Here is an 18,516-nt window from a genome sequence, read left to right as displayed (position 1 = left end):
CCTGTCAGCACCTCGGCCTCGACTGGCCCCTGGTGCCACACTGGACCCCTGCAAGATTAGATGACGGAGAACATAAAGCACTGATAAACACTAGACGAGACTAGACTAGACTACGAGAGAGAGAGAGAGAGAGAGAGAGAGAGAGAGAAAAAAAGAGAGAGAGAGAGTTATATGGGGTCAAACATTTGTTGAGATTTATCTATTCTTTGTCTAAAATACAGTTCCCTCATTAGTTGTCGGGGGACTGTCACATTTCAATCAGGGTATATGTTTATGCTTAAAGAACGGGGGTCTCAACTGTTGGTCAAAAATCTACCATGATTCTTGTTGTGATATAAGGTAGCCGTTAGCGCCTCCAAGTGGACACAACACGTTCGAACTTCATTTGAAACATCATTTTAGAGAAATGAATTGCTATGGGATGAGGGGGTTTAACTAACATGTTTGACTCAAATGTATTAAATGGGACTTAAAAAAAATAAAAACACAATAAAGTTTTATTCGAGGCGAGAATACAATGATGCTGACACTGCTAAAAGAATGATCCCAGACAATTTTAAACATATATGTGAAATTAATTTCCTGTGTAGCAGCGGGTTGCGGCATGTGGAGAGGTATTTTGAGTGCATCAACATAAAACAAAGACCAGTGCTTAAAAGAAAATAAATAAAAGTTGAAAGTTGGTATCGGTCATTTTTATTGTTACAACTCAATTTACAGAGCAGTACCCGAAGTAATATCGGTTTCATGTGCCTCCACTGCGGGGCGCCACAGGGTCTGTGAACGTTCGCTTATGGTAATCGTCTTTCGGTGATAGGTCCAGGCAGCGTTTCAAGTTTGCCATGCCGACGAATAGAGCGGCAGTATTTGGATTCGTGGGTATGATTGGATGAATGCAGACGTCAATCAAGCGGCCGATGCATTTCTGGTGAGAGAGCGGCCAGTCTGTTGTTTTGCAAGTTGGAAGACGGAGCTCCGTATCGGCTCCAGGAGGAAGGAGAGAAAGCTGCAGACACCGGGCCCGGCCTCCTATTCTAAATCTCGGCCAAATAATCACAGCAATTCCCAAATTCTTACTCTGTAAAATAAACTACTTGGCCTATCTATGAAATTTACTTTTTACGTATGTCATAGTTAATGCACACATAGGCCTTCTCTTCCTCAAACGTATTTGACTGGTGAACGATTATTGTTAAACAATGAATGTAAATGTATAGCAATGTTTTTGTTCAATTAATTAATGAAGTTAAATACAATTTAATTATTTCTTATTTATTAAGGCGTTTATGTCTACATATAACCTGTTAATTAGGCTTTAAATTAAACTTTTGCCCTAATGTTCTAACTTTATTATGCCTAGTAGTCCTAACGAGGCCTATAAATCCTAGCCAAGGATATATAGGCCTTGATATTTCCTAAATATATGTCCTGGAATTAAAATACAGAAAATAACCCAACAAATTAAATACAAAAACAGCCATATGGTTGAGCAAACTGAAGCTTAAGGAGGGGGGGGGGGGGGGGGGGGGGGTCAACAAGCAACTTAGAGTTTTTTAAACCCGATTATAAACGGCCCTAAAGAATATATTCAAGTAGTTTACTTGGGTTTGCATTAACAACAAACATAGGCTGTAAGTCAAGAAATACTAAAGAAGTAGCCAGTAATTATTTGCATATACAAAAATGCATTGTAGGTTTAAATTTCCTCAATGTCCAAAGGTGTAAGACTAGATGTTCTCTTTGAAATTTCCCATTGTAATTTCCTTAAATCTTTTTTCCATCTATTTTTTTTCCATGTGATTACTAGAATAAGAGATAGCTAATATTTCATAGTGCCTTAAGTTTGTTATAATGACTATAAACACATATTTAACATTTTTGCATGGGCCTATATAGATAGGACTAGCTATCATCGATTAAATCAAGTTGATGACAATGTCTGCCCAATTTTACAGTGATGTCTAGGATAATAGGCTACTGGGATATGTCAGCAAGGCTGCTCCGCTCCTCTTGGCTCCCATCCTTTTACGAGAGCCTCGTCCCTTCCCAACATTCCTTGCGGCATTACCACTGCGCATGTTTTTTCTGTAGGATTCATACGTCCCTATATTTCCACCAATCCGCTTCGTCTTGGTGAAGTTTATGCGGTGATTTAAGAGTTCTCGGCAATAAATCTGTCAGAACTTCACAAAGTTGATTTAAATGTGTTTCACATCGTTATGAAAAATACTTGTTGATTAATCAAGTTACTGCATATTGGCGTCGGATCAGTCGGACCATAACAATATCTTCGAAAAAATCGTAACCCACATGATCTGGAACTCTACTTTTTTTTTTTTACATAGGACTAGACATTCTTGACTTCTCGAGCCAACTTTGGGATTTGTAAACCGTAAATGAGGCGGAACTCAACATTTTTTAGATGAGTTGCTTGTGTGTGTGTGTGTGTGTGTGTGTGTGTGTGTGTGTGTGTGTGTGTGTGTGTGTGTGGGTGTGGGTGGGTGGGTGTTGGGTGTGTGTGTGGTGGGTTTGTGCATATAGACGTTTATGCCAGAGGTTTATACAGAAATGGAAAGTGCCTATAATAACTACATTATACTGGTAGCATTGTTCTTATTTCTTTTGGAGTTGTTTACTATTGAAAAGGCTCACTGGCAGTTGACAAAGGTAGGGAAAGACAAAATATGCCTTTATTGTCCTAAAGCATGTTGTTGAATAGGCGCCTGAGCGACTGCATGCATAAATATGTTAAGTTATAAAAGGTTTAAGGGTGTTGGAAGGCTACAATGCTATGCCCAATAACTGCAACAACAGCATTTTTGTGGTCGAAATGTATATTTATTTTGGAATATCTAGGCCTATCATGTGTTGGTCTTTGAAGTATCAATGAAAGAGTCAGATTTAAACTGACTACACTTTCAATGGTCCCGAGATATACTTTCATAGACCTATAAATATGAATTTTGTCTGTCAGTAAAGATTCTCATTCTAACCTTTACTTACATTATTTATAAAATGGTGTATTCAATCTAGTTATAAGTTACATTCAGACATAAACCTTTTATTATAGGACGATGAGGAGAATTTGGATATGTAAAGTGTCTAATAAAAAAATAATATTGCTTTGTATGACAAAATGCTAAGAATTCAATTATATATGTTATCCACCAGCAGGTGTCGCAAATGTAACATGGCTGACCCCGAAAGTATTCCATCAATCTCCTCTTCTAAAGAGAATGAAACTGAAATGAAACAAATTCATCCTTGTGGAATCTTGACAAATAATTGGGCAATGTTGGTTTCATACATTTGAAACGCAGACTTCCTCTTGTCGTTGTCATCTAGCTCAGCTGGTAAAACCATTACAATTATAACTGTGAGGCGTCGATTGTAATTCAGCACTTACTCGAGATAGGCATACACCCCCTCTTATTTTCCTCCCTGTTATAATTGCCTACAAGTTTGCAGCATGATGTTTTGAAACATAATAATGTCGTAAGAATGCATGCAATATAGCCTAATCCATTAAACTGTTAAGCTATGTAACAATTGTGTCTGTGTACCTTATTATCAATAAATATTTGATGATTTAAATCTCTCACAGTAAGTTTTGTCTTTAAATTTTTATATCCTCACCAAAATTGCACACACACACACACACACACACACACACACACACACACACACACACACACACACACACACACACACACACACCACACACCACACACACACCTGATACCTCAGAATGTCCTCAGGTCAGATATGCAAAGTATAGTAATTTAGATATCATAATTAATTCAGATTTGAGGCTCTGTATAAATCTTGGATAACCTTGGGCTAGTCAAGTAAACCTGTTTCAAAGTCATTACAGTCCAAGTAAACACCAACTAACTACTCAAAGGCACCTTCTCTGGACACCTGGAAGACTTCACAATTCTCAAAGAAAATAAACTGAAACAGTATAGTACTCTCATATCAAATATCAAAAACAGGTAACAAAAATACGGTTTTATGTGACATAGATGCCCTGTTATTATGGCCATCATTAATAATATTCATCATTATATAAACCATAATAATAAATAGAAAAGTGGTTGTAATTAAATGGCATTGAAGTCTAGGCTATACTTGCTATATAGGCCTACTTCTGATTTCAATATTACAGACTTCTGGATGAGACCTTTGCAAAACATTGACAAGGTTTATTAACAATACAACACGTTGTTTTGTGTCAGTGTAACAGACAAATGTCCCCAAAGCTTGTAAATGTACATCTGAAACGAATATGGAATCTACAATGTTGTGGAGTGGTCTTCGGTTTTAGTTTTCCCCAAGCTAAATGTGCAATGCATGTATCTACCAGTGGGGGCAGCAGAACAGGCGGATCCAAAGCAGGTCAGTGGGACAAACGGGGCAACCAATGGCGTAATCGAAGTCTTCACTTTAAAAGTAAGACATTGGCCGACTTCAGTCAGGAGAAATACATTTAACTTAGTGAAGCCTACATTGCAGAAATAATTCCACACTTAATAAATATGCAACAGATTCAACATAGGTATCTCATTCGTTAACAAATGGGTGGGAACATGGGTTATTATAGGACGGGATCTGACGACGATCAACAACATTGGGCGTGCTCTTCCATTGGCCAAAAGCACAACAGGCTGCGCTGTCAGCCAATCAAACTCTGTTGCGGTGGTAGCTTGCGGGCCCTCTGCATTAGCTATGCAAATCCTCAACTGATGTCCTCTCGCCACACTACCGGTACATTACTTTGCTAGGCTCATATACTTTATACAATGGAAAATGTTACATTCGTTTCGCTGTCTTTAGTTCACTAGGTTATTTTTTCATTTGACGGCCGTTGTGTTTTAAGTGATTCGAGAACAACGGTGTGTGATATTTCATAAAGGGAAGATGTCAGTAACTGTCACCCGAAACTGAAAGCTAAGAGCTAGCAGCTAGCAGATAGCTATCGCACCGGCACGGGCGGACCTCTTTGTCTGACAGGAGAACTCGTGCTCTTTTGTTCGTGTTTTTTCTTTGTTCATTTAGATATAGGATCATTTACCATAGGAATTGAATAAGCCGTAGCAAGTTTTAGTAGAACTATAAAATGCAAATCGCCAAAAAATATTTCACAGAAGGCCTGATCCAGTTTACGATCTTGCTTAGTTTGATTGGAGTTCGTGTTGATGTCGATAGCTACTTGAATGGCTATTACCCCCCTCTGTTTGACGTCAACTTGGGTCCCAGCTCTGCTTATACCCAGACACCCTTCCATAGTTTGAGAGATAACCTAGACGGATATAGCGTGCATCCCAAATGTCCCGAGTTGGACTATTTCTTTGCTACTCGTCGGCTTCTAGACGAGGTGCGTACTTTGGGTTCTCCAAGGTTCCCCACGCAGCTAAACACATGGCTGGTGCACCAGGTATCTGACAGTGATCAGCCTGACCCAGGAGACTCATCAAATGGCAACAACAGAATCGACATCAACCTAGAGGTGGGAAGCACCGCAAGCAATGCCAACGACGACAGCAAACATCTGCAGAGCAGTAGCCAAGGAGAACGCCAAACCACACAACATCTCGCCGAACAAGGGCCTTGCACTTCTGGAGCCTGCCAGTTACCCGAAGAGGTCAGTCTTTACTTGGAGTAACGTTGTGAGGGATAACTATTCATATTTATTTTGGCATCTATAGTTACCAAATATGTATGCACTCTGTTATCTAGTTTACTGTGGTAAGTTGTAAACCAACGGTGGCATGTAAACACAACTTCGGGATGGCTGACGAGCAGCAAGCTAGCTTGCATTCATGCAGTTCGTGAAGTTGCCCTTAATGCAAGACAGATTTGGATCTCTATAGGCCCATTCTGTTAGTTTTACTTTCTGTTATTATTAACATGGACCCTTGATTTTCAAAGTGAAAGTTAATCACTCATTCATAGCACACTGGTTGTGCATAACGTCGTATTGTCGTAACTTTACACACAGATCAGTGACTTAATATAGTTTATTTGACTATATTGAAGGGATTGCGAACGTGTTTTTGTACCATTTGGAACAAAGCATCTTTACATGTCCCATGCACCTGTCGACGTTTGGGACAGGTCTGGACTTGACTTGCCTAGGACGGTTAAACCAACTTTGTCCCTCCTTTTTCTTTTGTCTTATTCAGTAATCTCCAACATTGTAGATCTCAGAGCATACTGTTAATCATTGATTTATATTAAAAAGCCCAAACTTCTGTGTAGTTTTTGCTTGATGACTTTAGGAAAGGGACTCTCCATATATATATAGTACCTAGAGGGCATACTCTTTGTCCATAGTAATGCAGATTTCCAGTGTTGGATCAGGAGAGTAACAGCTGCAGTGTGGATCTGAGCCCCTGAGGTGGTTTGATGTAGCTGAAACTGTAATCGTATCCCCTGACTTAGGCTCCGCCACCATATGTGGGCCCTGAGAAGAGTGGAGGATTAGAGCTTATTCAAGATCCTATTGACCAAGTTGTGATGAAGATACAAAATGCACTCACTTTGATTATCTATTAATTTTATACGCAAGTCATCTAAAAAGGTGAGGTTGAGGTTGGAACATTAAATAACATACCCTTTTGGGTAAGTAGGCCTGGGCGATATGGCTTAAAGACATATCACGATATAACTTGATCATATTGATCGATAACTATTGATAATTGTAATGACCTAAAAAGACTAGGAATTACGACCATATGACCTTCCACTCTTCTTCATTGATAAATAACAATGAAAAACACAAATATGATACATAAGTATGGAACTGTGTTTGTGTAACAAACCCAGCTGCTAGATTCGGTGGTCCAGTCTCTTATCGATATATATTCAACATGTTTTATATTGATATTGATCAAAAGTCTATCACGATATGATAATTTATTGATTTATTGCCCAGGCCTATGAGTAAGTAATAGAAGCTTTAACAAGGAACAAGGAAGTAAGGAAACAGCAGTTGACTATGGGAAGTAAGCCACTTGAACAGAAGAGGACAAGCCCTAACATAAACCAGAATATGACTGGATTGGATTATGTTTTGTTTGATTGTTGTCTTCAGCAGTGTTGGTACACTCTGTCCCAATTGTTGGTAATAGTTAAACAGATTGTACATTTGTAAACGTATCCTATGACTTCTATGTCTGTCTATATCTTTGTTGGTGTATAACTGCTGTTTTGTTTAGGCAATTATAAGCTGCATTGGAACATGAACACAAAAAGCTTTAGAACCCTAGTTTCTGATTCCTACAGCTATCCTCCACTCATATCTGGTTGCATGGTCATGCAGCACTTGCATTTATAGTTGCTCCAATACTGATTGTATGCTTTGAATTGTTCACAGCCTCACTGGGAAGCCACATGGAAGTGGGTGTTATAGTATTTGATACTTGAAATGTGTTAGCGTTGATGTTGCCCCTCTCTGTAATTGAGCGATGAAGAGAATGTACTTCTGTTTTATCTAGTGTGGATGCTGTACAACAGCTGGGTAAATTCTTCTGCTACAATCTGCCATTTTGGTATTTGAAGGGGCCTCCAGCCACTGTTGCTTGCAATATTACAGACACACACCTGCTCACACATTCTTACAACCAAATCCTCTGAAGCTGTGACAAACACACACCGCACAGACCTTGACTTCATTTAGCAGTCATAGATTGACTTCAACACATATGCAGGGAGAATGATAACAGTTGTTGATGACTGTGGTCAGTGTCTGTCAGGGTTGCTGTTATTCCGTCAGCAGTTGCAGTCACTGCTCATTAAGATGTTTTCCATGGCCTTTCCACCATAACAACTACCATTGTATAATGTAGCCACTCATAAACAATGACTGGGTTATATTCACGGAGCTACATATGTAGCTACTCATTTGGGTTGGCGCCAAATGATTTTCGGTCATGGGAATTTGGCCTTCGGCCTCCCTCTAATGTTTTTGTCTCTGTGTGCCCTACAAGGAGGACGATGGCAGTTCTGGAGGGGAGGAGCGACTGTCCCCAAGTCAGCTGGCTCACAGCTTAAGTCTTGAGCAAGAGGTAAAGGCCTATATACAGTATATTCACTGAATACATTTCATATCCTGATTTGGACGCAGGTCTTCATTATATAACGGTTGTAGTGTACAAATATGTCAAATATGTCCTTACCAATTGGCAGCAGAACACCTCAACAGGCTTGTTAAGTGTGTTGGTCTAAAGTCTAAGTGAACCCCCTGTTTCAGCTTGAAGTTCGGAGTTCTACAAAGGAGAGGAGCTGTGTTATTATATTGTTATGGCCTGCCCCAACTTTCTGAAACTTGAGATAGTAGAGATAGTACCCATCGTTGTGTCTAGGCGTTATCAGGGCCTGAAATGAACACAGACCAACGACCAAACGGTGGAATTTTGGAATACGCCTCTAACAATATCAAACCACCAGCCAGGTTGGCGGCTATCACAACCTGCACAGTTTGTTAATTAAAACATTAACACAATTGCTATACGAGCGTGTATAGCTAGACGCTCGTATAGCCCGGGGATTGCCTCTTTTTTGCCCTGGTTAAACAGGTTATTCTTGTCCGTTAACGCTGCTACAGCCAATCGGGACGTTCTTTGATGATTGTACCCTTTTCTCCCCACTACAGATCGCTTTAGTAAGAAGTGTTAATATCTTTTGAATATCCAATATCCAGAATCCAGTTTCTCGTAAAATAAACGAAATGAACACATAAAATATTCCAAACTTTATGACGGCAGGCACCTAGTCTCAAAGGGATGAGTCGAGTAGTACTAGTTGTGCTTATCGAATCTTTATACTTTTTAATAAAGCTGGCTTCAATGTCAGTGGTTCGTGCATCTCTCTGTTCCGCTTGCAAATTGCTTTTGCTTCTCTTATAAATGTAAGAATGAAACTAACTGATCCTTGCTGAATGGATTGAATGAAGGTTAATATGTCAACCAAGGTTATATGAATTCAGGATGAAGAAATTTGATTGAACCCTTGCTTTTTATGAAGAAAAAAAATCCCCCCAAAAAATCCATTTGATCCTTCAAATCAAATGTGCAGTTGTGCACCAATTTTTGGTCTGAGAAAACTTGGTTATCATCATATCCTAATTTGTGACGTTAATTTTCAAATGGAAAGATAGTTTGTTTCTCTGATAGCTGGTGACGAAATAGTTAACTTGACGCCCTGGTTATAAGGGTTTTTCGGTTGGGTATTGAACCACTGAGTACTTATTCAAGTTAAATAAATCTGTGCCAAATTTTGGTACCTGGCTGAGAACGCATCTGGTGGATAAGTGAGTATGCTGGACAGAGTATAGAGAGAGAATGCGATGACGTTGCAGCTTGTTCAATGAGGGCGTTCCAACTTTCAGGGCAATGGAGAACAGAAAGTGGTCTCCAGTGTGGTTGTTCACACTTTTCCAAACTGGACACAGACAATGCTCGCTGCAATAGTTGTGATGGGAAATGCAAAGCTGGCCAGGAAAATGTGTCTAACCTGAGATAAGAACCTGGTCAAAATATATCTCAAAGCCGTGGAGTGTACGGTGTTCGATATCCCCACAGCTAACCGTAACATGCCTACCGCCACCGCAGAAGAAGCTAAACCCGCCGTGGATGACGTAACTGAGGCATCAACACCCCGGGCACCCAGTCCCTCTCAACCGTCCTGTCACATTTACCCCTTTTCCGTCAACGCGGTTCGAGTGCTGGTTCGGAGCCAGTGCCAATCTCAAACCGGTTCTTGGCTTTTCCACATAAATAATCCTGGCTCCGGGCCAGACAAACAGGTTCCAGCACCAGCAGCGGGTTTGCGTTGATGGGAAAGGGGTATCTGAGAGCCCCAGAGGTTACAGCCTACGTCCTCCTGGCACAGAAGACCTCATATCCCGCCAGAGTCACTCACTGCTACAACTCCTAGTTCTTGGGAAGGATTCGGTGCTTCCTCCGAGACACATGAAAGCGTTCTCACGCTATGGTGTCCGACTATGATGGGCCGGTTGTAGCTGGTTGTGGGTTATAGGTACAGGTTTGGGAGGGGGAAAGGGGTTATTTTTTTGTTGTATGTGAAATGTTGTCAATAAATAACAATGTTGAAATTGAGATGTCTGTGGTTGTTTTTTTGTTATCACAACTGAATTTTCATTTTTGTTAATATAGAGATTAAATTACCGAAAAGTGTACCCTTGTGTTCCAGTATCAAATTCCAAGTACTGGTTCTGGTGTCGGTTAGATTGTGAATGGTTCTCATCTCTATCGATGGTTTATATCAAATGCGCCGGATGGTGTGCAGCGCAAATAAAAATTGATTGCTAACTTTCCACTAGCCAGTCGGTACATGCAAAAAATAAAAAAATGCTGGATTTTAATGGGTTTAGGTACCGTATCAAAACTTGGCTGATAAATAAAAGTGAATACAATAGTTAACTTTGTCTTCATTCAACTTTCAGAAAAAAAAAGGCTGACTATGGCCCCATCCCAATACCTCCCCTAACCCTATATTTTGCGCATTCTCGTGTAGGGGTAGGGTGTCCCATTACTGTAGGGAGCAAGGGGGAGTGCTATTTTGCCCTTATAATCAACCCTCAAAACGTAGTGAGGTGGGAGGGGGGAGAAATGGGACTGGGCCTCTGTCCAGTCCCGACTATGTCCATTAAGGTTCAACATCCCATAGATTCACGTGACACGTCTCTCCTTCAAGCAGGGATAATGTGATATTTCATTGGTCGGTTTTAACTATTTTATGATACTAAAAATGCAAAGATTATCTTTTTTTAACCTGCTCGATATGCTGAAGTACACCTATTTTCTTATCACTACTGTGACCTATGGTGTAACTTAGCCTTTCAAAGATTCCACTTCTACAGGGAAGCTCTAGTTACCTCACCACTAGTTAGACGTTAGTATCTTTTCAAATGGGGAGTATAAATATTCAAGTGGTGAACGTAACCAAAGTTATGGTCATTGCTAATTGACCTCACAAAAATTGTTGAATTGGCTTTTATATCTGTATGGCATTTAGGTGTATGTCAATAATTCATGACTCTTTTTCTGGACTATTGTAGGATCTCCTGGATGGCAACACAGCTCTCTCTGACCCAGCAGCAGAACCTCATGCTTCTGCCGTCAACCAGCATTGGAGTAATTTCCTCGCTCTGCAAATTGCTGACCTTGATGTAAGTTGTTGTGTGTACTGCTAACATACTTGTTTTTTTTGCTTAGTTTCTATCTACGTCACATGATGATCAGATCAATGATACACTTCACGAAACGCATACATTTCCTCTCACATAGGACTTGGACTCCTTGGTATCGGAGCGCCTGTCGGACTTGGACCCTGATATAACCGGAGCCATCAGCCAGGATGTCAGCCTGCGTGACGCAGTGGTGGCCGGCCCGCAGGCCTACGGCAGCGCCTCGCAAAGGGCTGAGGCTAGACCCGTCACGCGGCAACAGCCAGCACCACTCCTCCGCATGGAGTCCACAAATTCCTCCCATCTGGACTCTTCTTCGGGTATGACCCTTGACCTGGCCGGGCCCTTCACCTCTGGATATAACGTCAGCCGGAATGGGAGCTCCCATGACGGGATGGGCGGTTGCCTGGACGAGGCCGTGTTTGACCAGATCAACATGCTCGGTCTGGGGGGCATGGATGCAATTGATAGCCACCTGCTGAACTGTCTAGAGAGCATCAATCCAAGATTGCTGGAGGATCTGGACTCAGACTCTGGTCTGTCCTTGGAAAGCGGCTCCCAAGGCCCCACCTCACCAGGTTGGTTATAATTGACTATAACGACTAGAAGGACCCTATTTAACGGCTGCATATGACCATCAGTTCATACTATGGACTAAACTTTGTAACTTTTTTCCTCAGGCACCTCCGTGGTATCGTCCTCATCCAGCTCCTACTGCGAGGACGACCGCGGCGCCACCGGCTACAGCAGCGAGGTGGACTCCATCAACTCCAAAGGCATCGCCGACTATTCCGCCGTATGGTCCCTCGAAGACCTGAGCGATAGCGTGTGGCACGACCACAGCTACTCCTCCCCGGCCCTGTTCCACCAGCCCTCGCCGACGTCCTTCCCCCGCAAGGGCATCAAGGAGGAGCCTCTCAGCGACGATGAGGACCAGGGGCTGGACAGCAGGGAGATGAGCCGCGATGAGATGCGGGCGCGCGCCCTCCGCATCCCCTTCACCGCCCTGCAGATCGTCAACATGCCCGTGGACGAGTTCCTGGAGGTCCTCGAGGCCCACGGCTTCTCCGGCGAACAGGTGACCCTGCTGAGAGACATCCGCAGGCGGGGAAAGAACAAGCTGGCGGCCCAGAACTGCCGCAAGCGTAAGCTGGACGCCATCACGGGGCTCCAGGAGGAGGTGGCGAGGCTCCAGGCTCAGAGGAACAGGCTCCTCAGGGAGAAGCAGCTCACGGCCAAGACGATGGGCGCGGTGGGCCACCAGATAAAGCAGCTGAGCAGGGACGTCTTGTCCAGGCTGAGGGATGATTCAGGTCGACCCCTGCACCCAGAGAGATACACCCTGCAGTGCGGGGCAAACGGACGGGTCTCTGTTCAGCCCGTGAGAAGACCCGCGGTCTCTACAACAGCTGGCAGTAAAACAGATAAAAGAAAGAAGGACAAAAAGCAGTGATGCAACATGGCCAGCTGGAACTTGACGTCGTTGCCTATTTCTGAACTTGCTCGCCTTGTTCTGGTGACGGTTTTCTTCTTTTCGAGGGTGTGGTGGATTAAATGCTCTTTACAGATATAAGGGGTAATGAAAATGACTACACAACCTGAAAGAAACACCTGTAAATAAACGTTCTCTTGGGATAAAATGTAGCTTACACACTGGACAATAGAATGTGGTTCACTGATCATTGGCGGAGGTGATTGGACAATTTCAGATCTTACTTGCCTTTCCAAGCCACTTTTTTCTCTTTCTCTCTCCGTTTGTGAATTTATTGATTTATTATTGTACCACTTTCCGATTGGAATTGCAGTTAAAATAGCCAGACTTGGGATATGGGATCATGGCAGGTTTACAGTGATATGTGAATTAGATGCATCTTAATATAGATGGCTATATACATCTCCCCCCGCCCAACCCCTCTATACCTTACCTTAACTGTACACCCAAACAATGTAAGTGATTGTAGACTGTAACTATTTAAGTGTTTCTGAAAGATATACAAGTCTCTGAAACTGTCGACGGCAGTACATATATTTAATTATCTGTGGAATTATACCCTAATGTCACTGTTGGGGCTGGTGTGGGAGAAACCTTCATTAATACAGGGCACATAATACAAAAAAAACAAACAATATATACATTCACAAACACTGCAAAGATTTTCCAAATTGGGATGTTGTCGACCCTTATGTAATTTTAAGATATTCAACCATATACTTTTGAGATAACTTGAAGGCCTTAATTAAAATAAATGGTTTTTTTATATTTGTGTATCTGTGATACATGGACTGCACTCTTACCAGTGTAATGTTTAACTTGCAGCATTTGTAAGTTTAAAGAGTTGGTTTGCATACATATTATTACGCGTTTTATTATTTTGTAGCTGTTCTGCCCTACTAAGCACTGTTCACGGCCATTGATGCTAAGGATGTGTGGGTTGGTCTGGAAATTTCCACCTGCAATCGACCCTTTGATATATATATATATATATATATATATATATTGCTACTTCAGCACTCTAAAAGAACATTTGACTCTGACTGCCCCATTAATTAAGCTAGCAGGAATCACAATGACTGTCACCTACTTTCAAAATGTGATTGAAAATAATTAGTATCTTGTAAGATTGTGTGAAATACTGCTTTTGTTTTGAACAGAATATACCAGATATCTTCTGTATTTAAATTATAAATGCCCTTAAAATACATATCGACTTTAAGCTAACGCAGGTTACCTATGAGTTAGGCCTCAGGTTTTAACCTCAATGGCAGAGAATGGTTCTTGGCTAGGTCAGATAGCCGAACACCAAGTACACCTATGCACATGGCCCTGGCAAAGTCAGGTGAGTCTTCAGTAGTGCCCATAAGTCAACAGTAAATGTATCCTATCATCAAGGCATGTCCAATCTGATGCCATTCAGTAGATTCCCACGGTATTTTGAGTATAGATGTAGGTACATTTGAGATATGTTTGCCTATGTGCATGTATGTTATGCACTCCCTTAAAGCAATTGATGTTTACTAGTAACGTGGTCACTCTAAACCACATGTTCACCAACCAATGGCCGAAGTATATGATGGTGTGTTGAGTTTGCATTTCAGATGACCTGATGAAAAACTGTACCAATGAAAAATCCTATATGCAGTTGTGTATGTGTGTTGGTGTGTGTGCGTGTGAAAGTGAAATAAGAGAGAATGAGAAAAAAGATGCACTAAATTTATAACGTTTTAGTGCAACTACTTTTGGTTCTTTAATATTCACTTTTTTTTGCCCATTTTTTTTTATAGGCGACATTGGTTGTTAGTGTTTAAGCATGACATAACAGTGATTGAAGAATGCTGTGCTGTGCTGCACTATTCAATACAAAAACGTTTTGTATTCTTTGGTTTAAAAAAAAATAAAGTATTAAAAATCTCCCTTCTCTTCATGTACTAATACTCATGCATTTCTTGTTAAAATGGATGACATTCAAGTGGTGTGTACGTTTAATTATTAATGAATAAATTTTAGATTAAGGGCAAATCCTCAAAATAAATTACAGATTAGACTGGGTCGTTCATGTTCAGACAGTACACCCATGGTCGTTCAACCACACCCCCAAACCATAATCCCGTGCATCCTGCATGAAACGCGTGAACGCGCATCTGCTGTACCGTTGTTGACATCTACTTACCTTTTAGTTGCCACTTAGCTGTTGTGTGTTTTGTCATTCGTCGGTTTCCTAAACAACGTTTTAACTCTGAATTAATTAGCAGTTCGGCCGGGGGTAGTTTTAAGATACGGAATTTTGAAACTTTAAATCCCCCCTCGGCCATAGACTGTTACGGCGGGTTCAGGTCCCTCTTCGGCACCCGTAGAAAGTATAAAAGCACTTGGTTTGAGCGCGCGTTAGTAGTACTCTCGCATTGAAGAGTGAGCGGAATAATCAGTCGAAGTGGCAGGCCGGGTAACCAAAAACCAAGACCCTGTTGTAAGCAGTTTCTATCACGGTAAAAGTGTCTACCGATATTATTATTGACTGCTCGTCAAATTGTATAAATCCGAATACCATTTAGTGTCTTCTTTAACATCCCTCCATAATGGCCGTAGTGTCTAACTATATCATACGTGGGTGTTTCTTCATTCTAGCTGGCGTGTTGTCGCTATGTTTGCTAATTGCTAATAATTGATGCAATAGGCGGTCTGTGTTTCATATCCGTAGAGATCGCAACTATCTTGCATCCATCGAGGATGTAAGCTTGGTCTACTTTAAAGGCCGGATGGGTTAGCATGCGGCCCTAATGATTGGGTAGCTAGCCAGCCTGGCCTTGCTAACGCTGCAAACGCAACAATGGGCCACTACTTTTAGATGTATTTGTGTTACAATGGACACGAGGACATTAACAGTTGTCCTTTACCCGTTTATTTGCATGCATCCCGTTTATTTGCACGCTTTGAAACGGCAATTCTAATGACTGATGTTTTGCAGGTTATTTAAGAAACTTCCATGGGGCTACCATTAGGTATCTGCAGAGCACCCGTTAGCGTGTTTTCCGTTAGCGAGTGACTACAATGTTGGCTAGTGTTACCTCGGTGCATGCCTATGTCGTTTGTACCATGCTGATGGCTTTTCCTGGTTTAACAGCAAAACATGGGCAAGAAGCAAAACACCAAGTCCGCTAAAAAGGATGTAGCGGAGGAACCGGAGGAGTTCGTGGTGGAGAAAGTACTCGACCAACGTCTTGTAAATGGAAAAGTGGAGTTCTTCCTAAAGTGGAAAGGGTTTACAGAGTGAGTTTAGTGTCCAGCGCAGCCCTCCCGCTCGCTGTTTTTCCCTGTATTGGATGTGATGTGTTTTTGTCCATTTCAACTTTTACTATAAAAATCCTGTAATTTTTAGGTTAGATTTGCTGCTTGTGGACATTTTTTATTAACAGTCTTATTCCCTGCCCATCATTTCTTAGAGCGGATAATACCTGGGAGCCAGAGGAGAATCTGGATTGCCCAGAGCTTATTTCAGCATTTTTGGAGGTACATAAGAGCATAAAAGAGAAGCCTGCAGCTGTCAAGAGAAAGGCCTCTACAGATGAATCCGAGCCAGAAGCCAAAAAGAAAGATGTGGTAAGTTGGTTTGCATGGGCGAGCATATTATCACCAATAAGAACACTAGCTTGCAATTGTTTGGAATGCTAACTCTGCACTTTTGTCTTAAAGAGTGATAAGCCCCGTGGATTTGCCAGAAACCTGGACCCAGAGAGGATCATCGGTGCCACAGACAGCAGTGGAGAGCTCATGTTCTTGATGAAATGGTAAATCATGTTTTATTGTTAAGGATTGTATTGCCACATTGTGATTATTTAACACATATAACAATTAATAAATGTTATTGTGTTAACAGCTGGAACATATCAAATGGGCATTGTAGGCAGTGGCACTCTGTAGTCGTTAGTGAATGGGTTTTTGAGCATGTTTTGGACAGCTTTTTCAGGGGGTTGGCTGTCAACGTGGGTCAAACATTTATACACGTCTTGACGGCCGAAGTTGCCTTTTCTAAAGCCCTGTCTAGTAGGAGTTGTCTGACAAATTACCTGTGCAACAAGCATGGTTGCGCTCACCTTTAGGCTGTAGTCAAAATCAGTTCAATCTTTGTGCAGATTTTTTTTTCTCTCCAAAAACGAATTATGCCATTTAGTGTTATAATTTACTTATGGAAGTGTGGACATTGTTAAGATTGCTTGCAATGGCACCCAAAGCAGACTATGTGCAAATTGTGCTTCATATTTGTAGTGTGACGCACGCAATAACTCATATATTTTTGGTTGTAAAAGAGATAAGCAAATAGAGTGCAAATGTGGCTATATATTTATTCAAATAAGAGTGTACTTGTAATATTGACTTATATTTTGCATATCCTGCGACTGCTTTTCATATGCAGGAGAAACCCTCTTGTTTATGCTGGACAGGTTGCATCAAATCCTTCTATGCTGATCTGAACTTCGGCAGATCAGGAGAAAAGAAGAATTAGAACTTGAGACAGTTTTTAACAATCAAGTAAATCGATTTTTGAGTATTTGCTTTATTTGTTCTACAGGAAGGACTCAGACGAAGCAGATTTGGTTCCGGCCCGTGAAGCAAACTCTCGCTGTCCCCAGGTGGTCATCTCCTTCTATGAGGAGAGGCTGACTTGGCATTCCTGTCCCGAGGACGAGGCATAGATGCTCTGCTTTCTGTTCCTTTGTGTTTCCCCTTAAAGCTGATGTGTTTTTAGGCTACCTTGTATTGTTAATGTTTTTTTAGTTTAACAATAGTGTGGTTGTAAATAGGACAACTACTTTTGTACATATTTTTAAGATGTTGGAAACATTGATGCTGCATAATCCAGTTGCGCCTTTGAAAAAAATGCATTTTTGTATTCTCTCCCTGTAACATCCTTAAATTGTTCAATAAAACCTTTTTTTTTTTGCTACCCAGTTCTGTAGACTTTAGTGGTATGGTAACTAAATGATAAGCAGGCAGACTAAAATATGTATGCGCTTCCTAAAAATAAGCACAGTACAAGCTATGGAAAATATTCTCAATGTATTTTAGTATGTTTGATGGGATTACAAACTGTAAAATGTTCTCAATGGGTTGCTGGTTTGTAGTCTAACATTCAAATTCTCACACAATTGGAAGTAAGCAATGTTGCCAGCTGGCATGGTTATCGTGACTTCTGGGGGGAGGTCTGTCCCATGGTGGGCATTGCTGATGGACTTTGGCCTGATTATGGGTTTCGCTAGATGTTTCTATGGCAACTTGGAGATTGGGGTTTCCAGGGAAAATCCTGAGATTAAAACTAGAATTGCTAACTTGATGGGTTGTAGTTGACCTGAATTGTATATCAAACCGTGAGCCTTATCAACATTAGCAGATGTTTTGTTTTTATTCAACCCTTATTAATCACTGCTATGGGTAATAAGTATTAAGAAAAACTAAAAATGTGAAGATGTGCATAACAAAGCTTACCTAAACTGTATTACCAGCCATTTACTCTGAACATCAGAGCAATGATAACATTTTATGATTTTATAAAGTATTGTCATTGATGCTCAAAATAATTAAGTAACACATTTAACGCATTAAATCTAGTTTTAACATGTACATTTCCACCATTGCTGAGAATTTGCTTTAAAATTGTGTGTGTGTTAAAACGATTCTTAAAAGGCTGCACTATCAAATGGTTATCTCTCCGAGTAACTTCTGGTGAGAGAAAGGGTATTTACATATAAACAGCACACATTCAGCAATTGATTATTTGGAAATGAATCAGTTGGAAGACATACAAGGACAA

The 18,516-nt window shown here is 41.1% G+C and overlaps 2 protein-coding genes across 3 annotated transcripts; both read left to right on the top strand.

Moving 5' to 3' along the window:
• Positions 1 to 4,755: 4,755 nt before the first annotated feature.
• nfe2l3 (nfe2 like bZIP transcription factor 3) lies at positions 4,756 to 14,614 on the top strand. Its single transcript, XM_084484931.1, has 5 exons — positions 4,756 to 5,644; positions 7,992 to 8,069; positions 11,084 to 11,194; positions 11,313 to 11,790; positions 11,893 to 14,614. Exons 1-5 carry the CDS (start codon positions 5,120 to 5,122, stop codon positions 12,663 to 12,665), a joined length of 1,965 nt encoding a protein of 654 aa, XP_084341057.1. The 5' UTR covers positions 4,756 to 5,119; the 3' UTR covers positions 12,666 to 14,614.
• Positions 14,615 to 15,068: 454 nt separating this feature from the next.
• On the top strand, positions 15,069 to 18,277 carry cbx3a (chromobox homolog 3a (HP1 gamma homolog, Drosophila)). 2 transcript variants are annotated; one of them, XM_084484614.1, is made up of 5 exons: positions 15,069 to 15,177; positions 15,832 to 15,977; positions 16,151 to 16,307; positions 16,401 to 16,495; positions 17,278 to 18,252. In XM_084484614.1, the coding sequence occupies exons 2-5, from the start codon at positions 15,838 to 15,840 to the stop codon at positions 17,399 to 17,401; spliced, it is 516 nt and encodes a 171-aa protein (XP_084340740.1). In that variant the 5' UTR covers positions 15,069 to 15,177; positions 15,832 to 15,837; the 3' UTR covers positions 17,402 to 18,252. The 2 variants fall into 2 exon arrangements, with proteins under 2 accessions (XP_084340740.1, XP_084340741.1); XM_084484615.1 differs by having other exon boundaries at positions 15,095 to 15,196; positions 17,278 to 18,277.
• The last annotated feature ends 239 nt before the right edge of the window (positions 18,278 to 18,516 follow it).

Source organism: Micromesistius poutassou (assembly GCF_964030765.1).
Source record: "Micromesistius poutassou genome assembly, chromosome: 20".
Taxonomy (NCBI): Eukaryota; Metazoa; Chordata; class Actinopteri; order Gadiformes; family Gadidae; genus Micromesistius; species Micromesistius poutassou.
The sequence above is the reverse complement of the archived record's forward strand: the minus strand, read 5'-3'. Positions and strand labels throughout refer to the sequence as shown.

Bases quoted from the DNA above. Each gene is read 5' to 3' on its own strand.
- nfe2l3 (XM_084484931.1), top strand. From the start codon at position 5,120: ATGCAAATCGCCAAAAAATATTTCACAGAAGGCCTGATCCAGTTTACG. The intron at 11,195-11,312 runs GTAAGTTGTTGT...CCTCTCACATAG, and splicing joins TGCAAATTGCTGACCTTGAT to GACTTGGACTCCTTGGTATC. The intron at 11,791-11,892 runs GTTGGTTATAAT...TTTTTTCCTCAG, and splicing joins CCAAGGCCCCACCTCACCAG to GCACCTCCGTGGTATCGTCC.
- cbx3a (XM_084484615.1), top strand. From the start codon at position 15,838: ATGGGCAAGAAGCAAAACACCAAGTCCGCTAAAAAGGATGTAGCGGAG. The intron at 16,308-16,400 runs GTAAGTTGGTTT...TTTGTCTTAAAG, and splicing joins AAGCCAAAAAGAAAGATGTG to AGTGATAAGCCCCGTGGATT. The intron at 16,496-17,277 runs GTAAATCATGTT...TTTGTTCTACAG, and splicing joins CTCATGTTCTTGATGAAATG to GAAGGACTCAGACGAAGCAG.